Source organism: Manihot esculenta, chromosome 6 (genome assembly GCF_001659605.2).
Source record: "Manihot esculenta cultivar AM560-2 chromosome 6, M.esculenta_v8, whole genome shotgun sequence".
NCBI classification, from domain to species: domain Eukaryota; kingdom Viridiplantae; phylum Streptophyta; class Magnoliopsida; order Malpighiales; family Euphorbiaceae; genus Manihot; species Manihot esculenta.
Window position 1 is genome coordinate 29,369,570 of NC_035166.2, and position 15,149 is coordinate 29,384,718.

At 35.3% G+C, this 15,149-nt stretch overlaps 3 protein-coding genes across 7 annotated transcripts; all 3 read right to left on the minus strand.

The window, feature by feature from the left end:
* Positions 1 to 940: 940 nt before the first annotated feature.
* On the minus strand, positions 941 to 3,621 carry LOC110618006 (ETHYLENE INSENSITIVE 3-like 3 protein). 2 transcript variants are annotated; one of them, XM_043957855.1, is made up of 3 exons: positions 3,305 to 3,621; positions 1,779 to 2,730; positions 941 to 1,715 (listed from the first exon to the last, which is right to left on the minus strand). In XM_043957855.1, exons 1-3 carry the CDS (start codon positions 3,337 to 3,339, stop codon positions 1,032 to 1,034), a joined length of 1,671 nt encoding a protein of 556 aa, XP_043813790.1. In that variant the 5' UTR covers positions 3,340 to 3,621; the 3' UTR covers positions 941 to 1,031. The 2 variants fall into 2 exon arrangements, with proteins under 2 accessions (XP_043813790.1, XP_021616688.1); XM_021760996.2 differs by having other exon boundaries at positions 941 to 2,730; positions 3,305 to 3,620.
* A 1,214-nt stretch (positions 3,622 to 4,835) lies between these two features.
* LOC110618213 (FT-interacting protein 3) lies at positions 4,836 to 8,559 on the minus strand. Of its 4 annotated transcripts, none has more exons than XM_021761325.2 (2): positions 8,295 to 8,559; positions 4,836 to 7,745 (listed from the first exon to the last, which is right to left on the minus strand). In XM_021761325.2, exon 2 carries the CDS (start codon positions 7,316 to 7,318, stop codon positions 5,009 to 5,011), a length of 2,310 nt encoding a protein of 769 aa, XP_021617017.1. In that variant the 5' UTR covers positions 7,319 to 7,745; positions 8,295 to 8,559; the 3' UTR covers positions 4,836 to 5,008. The 4 variants fall into 4 exon arrangements, with proteins under 4 accessions (XP_021617017.1, XP_021617016.1, XP_043813793.1 ...); XM_021761324.2 differs by having other exon boundaries at positions 4,836 to 7,748; XM_043957858.1 differs by lacking the exon at positions 8,295 to 8,559 and adding an exon at positions 7,923 to 8,200.
* Positions 8,560 to 10,906: 2,347 nt separating this feature from the next.
* LOC110617721 (beta-glucosidase 13) lies at positions 10,907 to 15,078 on the minus strand. The gene is made up of 13 exons (XM_021760692.2): positions 13,503 to 15,078; positions 13,343 to 13,412; positions 13,202 to 13,260; positions 13,057 to 13,132; positions 12,888 to 12,965; positions 12,723 to 12,810; positions 12,338 to 12,587; positions 12,142 to 12,257; positions 11,849 to 12,066; positions 11,724 to 11,755; positions 11,545 to 11,647; positions 11,356 to 11,464; positions 10,907 to 11,281 (listed from the first exon to the last, which is right to left on the minus strand). The coding sequence occupies exons 1-13, from the start codon at positions 13,674 to 13,676 to the stop codon at positions 11,092 to 11,094; spliced, it is 1,563 nt and encodes a 520-aa protein (XP_021616384.1). The 5' UTR covers positions 13,677 to 15,078; the 3' UTR covers positions 10,907 to 11,091.
* Between the last annotated feature and the right edge of the window lie 71 nt (positions 15,079 to 15,149).

The following is a 15,149-nucleotide window of genomic DNA, read 5'->3' on the forward strand; positions in this document are numbered from 1 at the left end:
TTATTGCTAGTATCGGCTATTGTGGAGAGGAATTGATCTTTTTCAGCCGTCAGCGTGCTTGAAATCAGATGACCGGCATTCTTGGAAGAAAACGGCCTGCTAAGTTTATGACATCGGGTCTTCTCCGGATCCTTAGCGGATCGGATTTTTAGAGTTCCAATTGTGATGGACTTCAATATTTCTCTTGGCCTCTAATTTTATATTTGTATAATCTCATACCTTAAACCTGTTTTTTATGCAATGAGATCTATTTTTTGAAAAAAAAATGTTTATAATATTAATATATTAATTTCGCAGTTAATTTATATAGTTTTATTAAGAGAAAAAATTTTAAATAAATTTTTTCCCCCAACAGTGAAGGAGTTGATAGAAAAAATTACTGTACAGAAATGTCAATAAGTGAGTCAAAAAGTTAAATCAATACAATGATTGTTGAAGCAGGAAGTAATCGTCCCAGTCAAGTAACTTGTTGGCCATCATTTTTTAGCAACTTCGATGGCCATGGACTGTGTTCTCTATCTTGTATGGGGCTTGGTACTCTCCTCTTACAAATTAATGCAAATTTTACTGAGCCACAATTTGAAATAACATTTTCCATCCCCAACCCCCTTTCTCTCCCCTCACAAGTATCCCTACCGCATGCACATTTCATCCTTATGAATGAAAACTAGATTAAAGACTTTGCTCATGCAACAAATTATGCAAAACAGTTGATAAAAGGAACCTATATAACAAAAGTTAAATGTTCATGGAAAGAAACAGGCAAGAGACAATCACGATTATCAGCCTTCCAACCCATTATTTCATTTGCATAAATTATTGTCATTCTTTGAGGAAAACACTGGCCAACTATGAAATGCCTCCCCTGTTTTCCCTAAGAATATGAACGAGTCATGGAAGAGAAACGGAAAGGAAAAGCAGGTGGCGGAGGGAGGGGAGGAAGAAATGAGATTTGTAACCCACATTCTATAAATACAAATGTGATGGAAATATCACTTACAATATATAATCTGAAGTGTCAATTATGAAAACTATGCACCAAAGCATTGGATCAACTCATCATCCAGTAAGAATTCATCAATTTCAAAATGATATGGACTGGGAATTCCTCCATATTCTAATGACAAGTTATGCAGTAGAGGTGGAGACCCAAAAGGTCTATGCAACTCTCCTCCAATTATCTCATTACCATCCCCTTGTAGTGCTGGTATGTGGCCTCCATCATACAGTGGTCTGATCTCAGGCGCATGATCCAATGTCATCTGAGACTGCTGTGCATCATGCGCAGGTCCATAGTCAACCGGTGGATTATAGATATCATAAGCTACTCTGTTATGCAACTCTGAATTTGGGGAGACGCATAAAAACATGGAGCTTCTATGCGCATGCGTGCCCCTCATAGAATCAACGTTGGCAGACGGGATAGCCGGGAAGTAGTTAAATTCAGATTGGTGTAGATTGGGTCCACTTTCAAGACCTTTCTGCAAAGGTCTCAGACCAGCAGTCGTATCATTTTCCTGTTCAGTGCCATTTGTTTGATATTCCCCTACAGATAAATCAGCCGTATTTATATCAGGCACAGGCTCCTCAATAAATGAATGCTTATTACGAGGTGGTTCAGACTGTTGACCAGCTTGGCTAGATTTTTGACGAGGCTTTTTTCTTCGTTGCTCTTCCCCTTGCTCTTTATCTCCAACTGCATGAGGATTGTCAGTTCGAACAATGCTCGATGGCTCCACTTCCGTTGCTGTATTTCTCCTGTTATCTTTCGATGAAACAGAGGCAACACTGTCATCAGCAGCATCAACATCGTAATCACTGTCACTACTAACGGCAGGTCGCTCTCGCTTCCTTTCACCATGCCCACCTTGAGGCATTTCAGTTATGCCAGAAGTGCCATTATCACTGCTAAGCTGTTGAATGAGGGATTCCTCTCGACTCAAGACACTCAACCAAATTGCACTCTCCTTTGCAGTCATCTTATCCTGTAAGCATTTTGACTGGCGGACATGCCTCCGGATTTTTGCAATATCAGGTGACATGTGTTTTATTACAGCCATTAGTACCCCGACTTTCCACATCTTCTTTAAATCATGCGGTTTTTTATAAGGACTCTGACCTTCAGGAAGCCCTAACTTTACCCACCACTCTTCATTTCCTGTTGGCCACCAAGGTGGCGACACTCCTTTCTCCAAAGGATACTTTCTTTGAGGGGGATCACAGTGCTGCATTAAAGAAGACAAGAGAGATCCCAAAGTTGCATCTTGCAGGTCTTGAAGAACGCTTTGAGCATTTCCTTTTCGACTTTTATTTGCCTCACCCATGGCCAAACACTCAGCTTCATACTTTGCTATGGCTGCAGGCCCATTCTTATCGAACTTTACCTTTTCCTTCCACCAAGCTCTTATATTATCAGATGAACCACTTACAGGTTTACCCTTTTCAGGAATGATCCCATACACAAATCCACGTGCTTTGCACACTTCCATCAGTTTCAACATATACTTGAGAATTCCATCTTGGGCTCTTGACATTTTCTTCCTTCGTGCCTGATCAGAAGTCTGCTTCAATTTCTGCTTATCAGCAGCTTGTTGGACTTCAAACTTCTGCCTTTCCTTAATCCTTTTGAGCTTGATCCGATCCTTCCACATTCGCCTCTCCAACTCTTCTGCTTCAATTTCTTCATCACTAACCTCTTTCTCCGCAATATCGTCAACTTCAATATCCGAACTGTCAGCCAAGGAATCAGCAAGCATCAGACAGGGCTCTAAATACAGTTGTCCACCATCTTCTTACCCAGAAACATAATTGGGCACTACAAGAGAAAGGGGACTGGGCAGGAGTTGCATTCATCTAATACTCTCACTAAAACAAAATAGTTCTATTACGCTCAAATAGTAGAGAATTTAATTCTCCGGTACGAAAAGGCCAAGAATTCGATCATGAAATGTTAAACGATTTTCATTTCGTAAATTCTGTCAGAAACCCAAATAATTATAATATAACCAAATTCTGAAGAATAAAGACCATATCTCCACTAAAACAAAATCCCATCTTCCTCATAATCCCAAATCAGATACTAACAAAAATTCCCTCCAAATGAATTTATATAGAAGCAAATAAAAAATCATATACAATAGCCACTACTATTTTGCATCGCAAAACAATCTAGTTGAAAAAGAATGACCCAAAAAATAACTTCGAATGCAGTTGCTGTCGGTGGAACAGATAAGAGGATAACAAAAAAAAAATCAAACTTTTTTGGGTAAATAATGAAATGATGAACAAAAACTGAAAGCGGTACCTGATATCAGCTCCAATCTCTACCAATTCACCCATTAAACTCTACCCGAAAATGGAAACTGAAGAAGAAAATATATATATATATATATATATATATATGAAACCCTACAACTTGGGGAGGAATTAGCTTCGTTATACTAGAAGACGACAACTCGTATCGATACTCCTCAAATGGAGATAAGAGAACCCAGAAAGGTCAATTGGACAAAAGATAAATTTTGTGCCTGGGAAAAAACACGAGTTTTTGCCATTTTCAATGTACAAAAATTTTAATCAGAGTGCAGAGCAAGGGGGGTGGTGGTGGATGATGGGCCGGCTGAAAACAGTCCAAAGTGGACAAAAACTGTTTTCTTATTTGGAGGCAAAATCACCTACAATCACGTCTACAGATAGAGCCATGATATTTATTTTTTGCTTTGATGTTTTTACTCGTTAACGAGTATTGAAAAATTCCATTTCAAAAAAAAAACAAAACGAGTATTGAAAAATAAAAAATCCAAAGTTTATAATGATTTATATTTATCATTTTGAATAATAAAATTAAACTTTTTAAATTTAGTAGATAAAAATATTAAATTAAATTTATATAAATTAGTGATAAATTATAATATAATTTTTAAAATTTTATATTATTATTAACATATATAATTCTTTAATTTAAATTTTATATCAAAATTAAATATATTTTATATTTATTATATATAATATTAAATATATTATATTGAATAAATTTTTATTACAAATAAATTTTTATTATATAAAATATAATAAATAAATAATATGTATTAAAATATTTCACTAAATATTTATATTCAATATTATAAATTATGGGTATATTTTTTATATTTAGAAAATTTTATTTTTTATTAATAATATTCTAAATAAAATTAAATATTATATGTTTTAAATAGTAAAATTTTATATTTTTTATATTTTAAATTTTTATTAATATTTATAATATTATATAAAAGTGAAAATATAAAATGAATAATGAGATTAATAAAAAATGGTATTGCTATAATAAAAATATGTATTTAATAATTATCCTATTATTTGATTGGAAGTTTAAGAATTATATTATAATTTATTATTAATTTATATAAATTTAATTTAATTTTATGAGATAAATTGAAAAAGTTTAATTTTATTATGTTAGATATAAATGTAAATTATCATAATTTAAAATTTTTTATTCAATAGCAAAAAATAAAATAAAAAAGACTTTACTATCATGAACATCAAATTTTTTTAACAAAAAAAACTATGTGTAATTTAAAAAATAAGTTGAAATGAAAGGGCATGCATTCGCTTTCATATATAGTGAGGAATGATTTATGCTCTCTTATATGAATTTGTTGGGTGTTATTGTGCTTTGTTAAAAGCTCTGCAAATGGGGTTGCTTGTTTGTTGGCTAAAACAACTGTAGGAAGCTCATAAACAAAAGCTTAATCTCAAACTGAATCTCTCTTTAAAAGAAAAAAAGGGCAGAAGGTTAGGTGAGAGACATGAGGTTAAGGCCTACACCCAGATGATTGATTGCAAAATCAACAGAAATTAAATAAACATCAACAACAAACTACAACATATATAGTTGAATTTATGAAAATATGACTCTTTATATCACAATGATAGCGACTAAACAGTTCTTCCCTAGCTTCAACATCAACAATGGCGGTAACAGAAGGAGCCAACAAGGATACTTGTATTATATCATGCTATCAGACCTCGCAGGCAATCTCCTGAAGAAATTGAGAGGAACTGATGGGAGCTTGTGTCTGAACCTGGGATGTCTTAACACATAAATGCCAATGAGAAGAGCCACAACTTGGAAGGGAGTAACATACAGGACTACAGCAGCTCCCAGACAGAAAACCACGAATAAAGTTGTTGCTCTTGGATCTCTCCAACTCAGCAGAGATTGGAATCTTTCCCCTTGTGTTGCCAAGTCACCAATTACTGTCTGAACCCTCCCTGCTATACTTCTCAGACGATCGTATCTCATTCTAACAATATCTGAAGGTCTGGAAGTTGGGAATGAGTCAAATTCTTCATCAAGTTCATCAGGATGTGCAGCATCAGCATGAGATAGCCTGGTGTCCATGTGAGGAGGATGTCTTGGTCTCCACCGAAAATTCCAAATACCAATCAAGAAAAGGTAGAGAAAAATTGTGGGAAGTATCAACTCAGGATAAAGGACTAAGATTATGAAAAGTATGTGAATCAAAATGGTAGTAAGTGGATTCTTCCAGTTGCAGATTTGATCAAACCATTTTCCAACAGCAATCAGCCCCCTCAAGACGCCCATAATTCTGAAAAAATTGGCTTTGCTTCTCCTCATGCTCCACATATGTGAATCCACATCTAACATATACTCCACAACCTCCTTCCTCAGAGGTGGCTCAGCTCGGCTCAACCTCATGGAAACGATCTGCATAGCTTGTTGCCTCAAGCTATCGAGTTGAATCACAGATAACGGATGGATGTAATGCATTTTTGGCAACAATGGATGTGAATACATATGCAACATGTTAATTAAAGATGAGCATGTGAACCTCACAGCTAATTGGACTTCACCTGTTTTCTTCACTCCTGATTGTTGCAATACTATAAGAGGATATGAATGTGTGTAAACTCTATCAGTTTCAAGCGTCGACAGCCGAATCCTCACTTTCCCAATTCTAGAATCCTTTCCCCCTTGTACATGGCCATTGTCAAATACCCCTATACTAATGACAGTACACGGGTCAAAAACCTCCCAAGTGTACTGCTCATTCCACTTTGGAGTGAAGCTGTCAACAATTGTTCTTGTCCGGATCCATTTCTGCCCATATTTAGCCACACAATAAGCATCTGTAGTTCCTCGCCCATCCTTTGTTTTCATAGGCATCAGCCCCACAGCACTTAGAATCCCCAGTTCCAGTATCCCAATGCTGGGTCTCCACAGCTGCTTTGCTGTTGGCCTAAGATCACTGCTGTAGTGAGTTGATTCATCCAAAACATGATAACCACCATCCAAACAGACCCTCAAGTGGATCCGACTGGCAAATTTAATCTCCTTCTTTTGTTCCCCATCTGCAACCACATGCTTTTCAAGGTTGTACCACCTCGTGTTTACTGGCTTATAGTCTAGTCTTCTTTGCACAATTTGTAAAGGGATCACACACTTGCCCAATAATTCATCTTTGTTTGGTCCTTCTCTATCTTCCACTGTCAAAATCAAAGGCTCCTCGAAAGGTTCAGCAACCACAAATATCAAGTCTTCATTCCACATTGGATGAATACTCCTACTCTGGGATATTCTAGTTCTTAATGCTTGATTTCCCAAGGTGACCTTCACAAAAGATTCAGGGAACCTACTTTTGTCACCAGGCACCAAATCCTGAGCTTCAATCACATTGACCCTTACATACCAAAGCTTAGGTGAAAGATATACCTTTGATCGGATATTTGCAACTCCATCAGGACCAACAGCTGCTGCATCTGAATGCCAAGCATCAGGGAATGCCTCGTCAGCTTGAGTTCCCATCCAGACAGCCAGCATCAGCTCCCCATGCTTAATTTTATCCCCCTTCCGATCTTCCAATCGATACCATTGCGGTGCCAAAGGACTGTCAGGCGGAACACGTTTGGGGATATCGTTGAGCTCAAAGAGAACCCTTCCAATCAAATCATCTACAACAACATCCTTATCTTTCACTGAGACCTCCAAAACTGAAGCTTGAATTCTCTCTTTTGAGAAAGCAAAGACCTGATTCCACTCGGGATTTGTTTTCTTCTCAAAATGCTTAGTGGTTCCCTTATAGTTTCCAAGCTTTACCTCAACATAAGGGTCACAACTGCCAGTAACATCTTTACCAGGCAAATCCTTGGCTTTCACCACACGAACATATAAATATTGCATTTGCTCAACAAGATCATAGGTGCAGGCAAGCTTATCTGTCGTAAGAGCTCCTGCTCCGATGTTCGGTGAGGTCTCCTTTAGAGCAAAGTCAACAGCTTGTGGAGGCTTCTGCATTTTTCCAAGTTTGTAGTTATACCAATGAAACCAGATATGCACAGAGATCACTAAGAAAAGAAGACTTCAAACTTGAGATTTTGAACCCCGGTATCCGCTTGCAGATGTGGATGGAATATCAGGAATTGAAAGGGCACCAAAGACTTCAGTTCTTGTGATTTTCAGGCAATTTGGATGAATTTGAGTAAGCAAACTTGATGATGGATATAGAACTGAAGCTAAGAGTTATGGTGATTGCTAGTAGCTCAAAGAAACAAAATATGAAAGCAAAACAGAGTTATCTATTCTCGAAGCTTTAGATCTTTCAATACACGATGAACACGTGTAAGGAAGAACCTCCGTAGAACATCTTTTTGAACAGAGTCACAGAGCAAGTGAGCAACTCCTGGCAGTTCAGCGAAAGCTCTTGACCGGAAAGCACCAGTATCTGCTGCAAAAGTAAAGCGAGAAAACCATAGGGCTAACATTACTACTCATCGTATATAAGAAAAATTCAAGAAAATGACCTGCGACAGAGATTGAGGTGGTGGAACAAAAAAGAAACTACCAAATAAAGCCAGGCATTCATATTTAAGCTCAATCATATGGACCCAAAATAACTTACACTTTTAAGTGTAAAAGCACACAACCAAAAACTAAGAAAAGAAAAAGTTTAATTTCTTTTCTTTCGTTACATTTTCACAGCCACCAAACAGCAAGAAAAGGAAAAAGATAACACATTTATCAGGTAATGATTATGTACTAACACTGAACTAACAGATCTAATTCAATAAATAAACAAATCAACATCAACCCATTAAATAAAACATAAGCAACTCAAGTAAGCAAGCAGCTCAAGTAATCCCAACTTTTCAAAGCCACAAGAAACATGAATGCAATCATTCCATTTTCTTGAAAGAGTGAGCAAACACAAGTTGAAGTTTCAGCAACTACTAAAACTAACAAGAAAGAGGAGCCTTAAAAAATGTACCAGTACCTGAATCAGTAGTACTGAAGAGAAGAGGAGCTGTTGAAGGTGCAACAATGGGAAGCAGTTGAATTTTTAAATTTTGAGTGAAAGAGAAATGTGGGTTATATAATGGAGGTTGGAGAGTGAAGTAATATTGAAATGAGAAAGTGGAGTGAGATCTATGAAAGACTGAATCTACTGCTATAAACAAACACAAAACCTACTCATCATCGGTACCAACTTTCTTTTTAGCCTTTTATTTACTATGCTCCATATATTTACATCTTTCTTGTTTGTTTGTGCTTATATCATTAGATTATTAGTTTATTACAGAGGGAACTGAGGCACACGTGCGAAGACCATGGTCGGTTTGGGCACACTAGCTAGTGATTCTTTATTTCTTGAACTCTGAAAAAAACTCTTGTAAACTTTTTCTTTTTTTAATTTATTGGTTTTCTCATGACGCGCGAGATTTGTTTCTTCCTATAAGACTGAAATATGTATTGGAGTTTTTTTTTTAAGAAATTATTATTATTATTATTATTATTATTATTATTATTATTATCAATGAAAAGGACAATTGAACGTTTTCATTATGGCATTAAAAGTCAATTTTAAACCTATTTTTACAAGAAAAACCCATTTAAATAAATTATTATTAATAAAATTAGTATAGAAATCTAAAATAATTTTTTAATTTTTTTCTAACATATATTTGAAACATTTCGATTTCAATCAAACATGTGTATCATTGATTGGGAAGTGTAGTTAAGTCCAGCCCGTTTGCAGAAGTCCAAATAATTTTGCCGGCCAAGTCGGGTCAGAAGAGTGAAAATATCGTCGAGAAATGAGTAATTTCTCTTTACTATATGGGGGCACAATTTAGTGCGTTCCAGCTCAGCTTTAAGCATTGAAGATCACAATCTTTGTACTATAGAGAAGACAAAAGAGAGAATGATAACCTGTAACAGTTACTAGCAATTCTCTAAACATCGTCCACAAGTCGCTTGCGAGTAAACCTACTATTTTACAAGAAGGGTATTACAGTCATCTTATATTCAATTCGGCCTTTAATATTATAACACCTGGCTATTGTAACGTGAGCAGCAAATATGAGTTGCAGGATTTTTAACCATGTTCTGATGTTCACTCTTTATCCTTTCTCCCTTGTCAGCCAAACCCACGCGCTCCCATAGCACGTGCAACTTCTTCCCCAACGCTCAGTTTTCGTTTTTGTTTTATTTTTTTTAATAATATTTTTTCTTAATATCATGATAATGGCTTCTGAATTAAAATTTTAAATTGATATATTTTTTAAAAACCGAACCTAAATTAGTATTATAGATTTTTTTTTAAAAAAAACAGATTAGTATTATAGATTAGTTTCCATGTATTAAATCAAGTTTGCTAATTTAATCTAGTGAATATCAAATTATTGACGTTGAAATTATTTTAAAAAAATTATAAATAAAAAACTCTGTATGATCAAATCTCCAACATTAAAGGAACATAAATTATTGAGTGGTTTTATTTTTTTTTTTCTGAAAAATATGATTGAAAATTTCAGTATTTAAAAATGGGTTTGGATCTCATAATTAGAGAAATATAAATAGATGTAATTTTTAATAGATGGGTTATTTGAAATTTGAAATTTGAAATCCAGTGGAGAAAAAGAATTAAGTTAAAAAAGTAGGAACAAATATAATCATAAACACCATGATGACTTGTCTTAAATGAGACAAGAGTTTGTGTTAAATTAAAACAAGCAAAGATGTGGAAATAATATGCAAGAAGAGGAAAAATGATTTAGTTTTGTCAGCAATGAGGAAATTCAATGGGGCTAAGTGTATTAAAATCTTGAAAACAACAGTTAACTTCTTACATCCAAGGACCATAATTCTTCATGATTTGATAAGAACATGCAAACCCTAGGGTCCATTATTTTCCCATTTGGCAGTTGAAAGAAAATAATGGGAGAATATTGGTGTTAGGTGCAGTAGGTTTACTTGTTTTCATATAAACCACAATAAGAAAATAAAAATAGTAATTTTTGTGAAAGACAAAATGAGAGTTTGGATTGAATAGCTATCTGGCAAGTTGCACTTTGCAGGCAATATGAAATGGGAATACATTGGAAAATTTAATGTTGGATGATGGAGAAGGATGCAATAACTTGCTATGTCATTGTCTACTGAGGAGAGGTCTTTAAATTGCAGATAGGGACTCATTATCTACTGTCTCCACAACTAAAATGGCTAATCACAAGTATACATTTCTTTTTTTTTTCATTTATTATTTATATTTGCCGAGGGAAATTCATAATGTATTGGTCTTGTGTGGTTGAGTCCTGTTGTTTGTTGGTGGACTAGCCCAATTTGAATTGGCTTTTAGGATTCTGTGTAGTTGAGCTGTTTATTGCTTATAAGTTGGGCTTTGCCCCTTCTATTATTAATTTCTTACTATGCCTTGAGCCTTGTTGGCAACAAGAGTGATGGCTGTTGTGAGTCTGCTATGAAACCATTCTCTAGATGAGGAGTATACTGAGAGGAAATGGAGCAATCATGGGCTGATGATCCCATTATAAAGGAAGCTTTTGAGAAGATGAGTCAGGGAGATTGGAAGAATTGGAAGCAACTATTGATGGAAGGAATAAAAAAAAGAATTTTAGGAATAGAAATGAAGTTGTCATTATTTCTTATCAGATTTTGAGACTATTTTCTAAAGCAAGATAACAGAAAATTCACACAGCATATAATGCACAGAAAGTTAACTGCCCTCTTGAATAACACTTGAAGCTAAAAACCTTCGGGCCAGGGGGCAAGGGCTATACACCCTGTTCTTGATTTGTTGGAGTGAGAAATGATTTGAACCAGCGAGCAGAGAGTTTTGGATAACGCTTTAATCCATTTTTATAGTCTACAAAGTTGATGCCAAATCGCACAGTGAAACCTGAGGTCCATTCAAAATTGTCCAATAATGACCAGGCAAAGTATCCCTTCACATTAGCCCCCTCTCTGCAGAAAAATATTAAACTTTCATCATATTTGCATATAAATTAACCAAAGACCATGAAAGACTTGATACTTACTTAATTGCTCTTGCAAGGAAATTTAGATGGTTATTGTAGTAATCAACTCTCACTTTATCAATCAAGGCTTCCTTTAAAGACAGCGTCGCATTATTAAACTCGTCGATTCCTGTTCATTGATTTTTTAAAATTTTTAATTTGAAGCTAATAAAAAACGTTAATAATTTATTTTTTTATATAAATAATTACCATTTTCTGTAATGTAAATGAGTGGATTATTGTATTTTCTCTTTATGTAGAGCAAAAGGTCGCGAATCCCTCTCGGATAAACATTGATGAAACCTGAAGCTCCCTACAAGACCATATAAAATCTATTACATAATGTACTAGGAAACCGTAAAGACTATGCATACATAAACAACATACACCTTTGGGCCAATTGGGATTCCATTGCGATCACCTAGTAAAGCAAAAGAAATTTTATCTTATCTATACAAAGTTGTAATTAAATAATGAGTCTTACAAAGGTTTAAAAAGCTGAATTCTTGCTTACTTGTCATGTTAACGAGAGGGTCGGTTAGGAAACTTTTGTTTGCATTCCTAAATTGAGGGGCATAGGCTGCATAACTAGCAGAATAGTAGTTTAATCCGATAAAATCAAACGACCCTTTTACCATTTGGGCTTGCTCGTTTGAGAATTTGGGCAATCGATTTCCCACATAAGATTTCATGACATGTGGGTAGTCACCATTTGTCAATGGGTCCATAAACCTGAAAGGGAGACGCTATTAAGCTTCCATACTTAGCTGAGAATTTCAGAAAAATAATTACTACAAAAACGCTTACCAACCCAACCAGAAATCCAGGGCTCTCTGTGCTGCATTTTTGTTATGCCTTGCATTGGAGTAGGGAACCATCCAAGAAGTCACTAAAGTAATCCCTATAATGCCTTTCTGGGTTGCCTATATAAAAATAAAAGTAAGATAAGCTTTCATATATTCTCCCAGCAATTTTCTTTTTTAAATATTGGTTGAAATGGGACCTGATATTTGCGTTTGTACAAGTTTACAGCCGCAGCATGAGCAAGAAGCTGGTAATGGGACACCAAATAAGGCTCAGTTGCTGAATCTCCAGGTATGCAATTTATGTTTTGTGAACATCTCCCAGGAGCCAGGAGGCCCAATGCATAACCAACTGCGCTGAAGACCATCGGCTCATTCAACGTTATCCAATGTTTTACTCGATCTCCAAATTCCTTAAAACAAGTCTCAGCAAAATCTTGAAAATCATCTCTGTGTACACATAAGGGTATAAACTTTATAATTTAATTACATAATATTATATTATATGTATATTTTTTATATTTTATTTTTGTTTTCCTTAGATTTGTGTGGACGGCAGTCATAACATGGTTAAGTGTTGCTTACACAATTCGAGGGCTCAGAAACCCACAATACTCATTTTCCAAGGCTTGAGGAAGATCCCAATGGAACAAAGTAACGAAGGGCTCTATATCTGCTTATATAATAAAAGTGAAATTAAACATATTTCAAAAATGAATGTTGAAAATATAAAATAAACTCAATTCTGACCATTTGCTAGAAGCTCATTGATGAGGTTGTTATAGTATTTCACTCCTTCCATTTTCACACCCCCACATAGCTTCCCATCTGTGAAATTTCAAAATTGAAGTTCTCATAATTACCAAGCCAATAATTTATTCAAATTTTGTACATGAAAATGATTAAATGACTATCTCACTTGGCAATATTCGGGGCCATGAGATTGAGAATCTGTACGCATTCAAACCCATTTCTTTCATTATCTGAACATCTTCCTGTAATATATTCACAAATTATTAATAATAGTTAAAAATTTTAAAATAATAAAATTCTTTCTGTCATACCTTGTAGCGGTGATATGAATCAACAGCCACGTCTCCATTGCTTCTGTCCTTGATCTTATCTGCCATATTTATGAAAAATTAAAATAAAAAAGTTGAAGCACTGGGGGAGTTTCTAATATTCAGCTCAGAAGCAAAAGAGACCTGGATATCTATGAGTAAACGTATCCCATATGCTTGGTCCTTTGCCTCCTTCTCTTGCAGCACCTTCATACTAAATAAACTCCAATACAATTAGAGGAAAAAAAAAAAAGCCTGCATTATCGGACATGGCTTATGTAGAAGGAAAAGGGAAAGGGATCACCTGGTAAGCTGATGAAGCAGTCCCAAAAAGGAAACCTGCCGGAAAATTAGTCCGGTTGAAGGAGGAAGTGCTATACGTAGAACTAAAAGCTATACTTGTATTGAATGTGCCGTGAAAAACTAGGATGGCTAACACCAAGGAGAAGGAGAGGAAGAGATTGCCTTCGGTTGCCATAACTTCAACTGATCACTAACATTTTCCAGTCTTTGCTTAAATAGGATGGAATTAATCAAACCCATTTTCTATACATACGAAAACGACATTTATTTTGTGACAAAATTGTGGAATTAATCAAACCCATCATTCTTCGAAATATGCATGGTAGAGTTAGAAGGGCAGGCCGTCTCACTGGAAGCACTTAAATTGCTTCATCTTTTGAACTTTTTCTCGGACCCTTTAGCGTAGATGAATGTTTATTGATCAGCATTGTCGCATTATTTTAATTCCAATTAATAAATCAGCATGCTAACGACAAAAAGAACCGTTCTTTTTGTTATCTGGAAGGGGCCAATCTATAAAGTAAGCATACATTCTACTCCTAAAATATAATTTAATGTTTATATTTAACCAAAATAAATTAGCACACTTTTTAAACATTAAAAAAGGGATAAATTTGAGGATGAGAGTTCCTAATTATCAGATTAATTGACAATTGCTAAGATGATGATATTAAAGGCCAGTAGAGTAGAGCAGAGCAACAGCCCGTTGTAGAAAAGGTGGCGCTGCTTTAAAAGCCTTTAACTGGTTGGGATCCTGACCTTGTTTGCTCAATTAATAGTTTATTTTAATATTATGCAACACAATCACATATCCAAGAAATTGAAACACATTTTTGCAAGCATACGATAAGGGGAAAACGGAACAGAGAACTTACAAGAGCCCTGCATCTCAGGATCTGTTTCTCTAGCATAATCTCAAGCCAGCTGGAAACTCTCACCAAAGTGGAAAACATCCATTGTTCACACGAATTCATGAACAAGCAGTAAAACCTATTGCATCATTTGTGTCTTCCATTTATGCTCATCTTCAACAAGTTCAAAACTCTGTTGGATATTTTCCACTTATCTCTTCCAGTTCCTCAGCTTCACTCTCTATTAATCGACTTTCAGAAGCTTCTGACCAACATTTCCTTCCAATTCCTAACTTTTCATCATCTAGTACTCCAGAACTAAGTAATTTAATGTAATAACTCAACTGCAGACAAAATTATGCAAATCTCAAATCAAACAAGACAACCACCACAATTTACATCTCTATTATGACATGTCCCCTTTGCTGAGGACAGATAAATGTATCTATCAAACCTTATCGGCGAGCCGCAGAACTAATAGGTAAAACTGAATTGAAGTACAAGATACCAAGCATTTTAAAGTCAGGAGGAAGAAAAAATGTAGATGTGTAATCCTATCCATCAATTAAGTACAACAGCAGTGTAAGAAATCCTCAGGTCTATCCATCAATATCGTATAAACAATGAAAATAACTCTTGATGAATTGGCAGAAAACTTGCACACATTCAAAGAATAAGAATGCATGATAAATTTTCTGAAGCAAACATGCTTATCTACCATTTATGTGCCTCCACAGTTTGAACAAGGAGCAGCAGGATTACAAATGTGCTGCTGCCATCCAAACCATTTGTTCCAT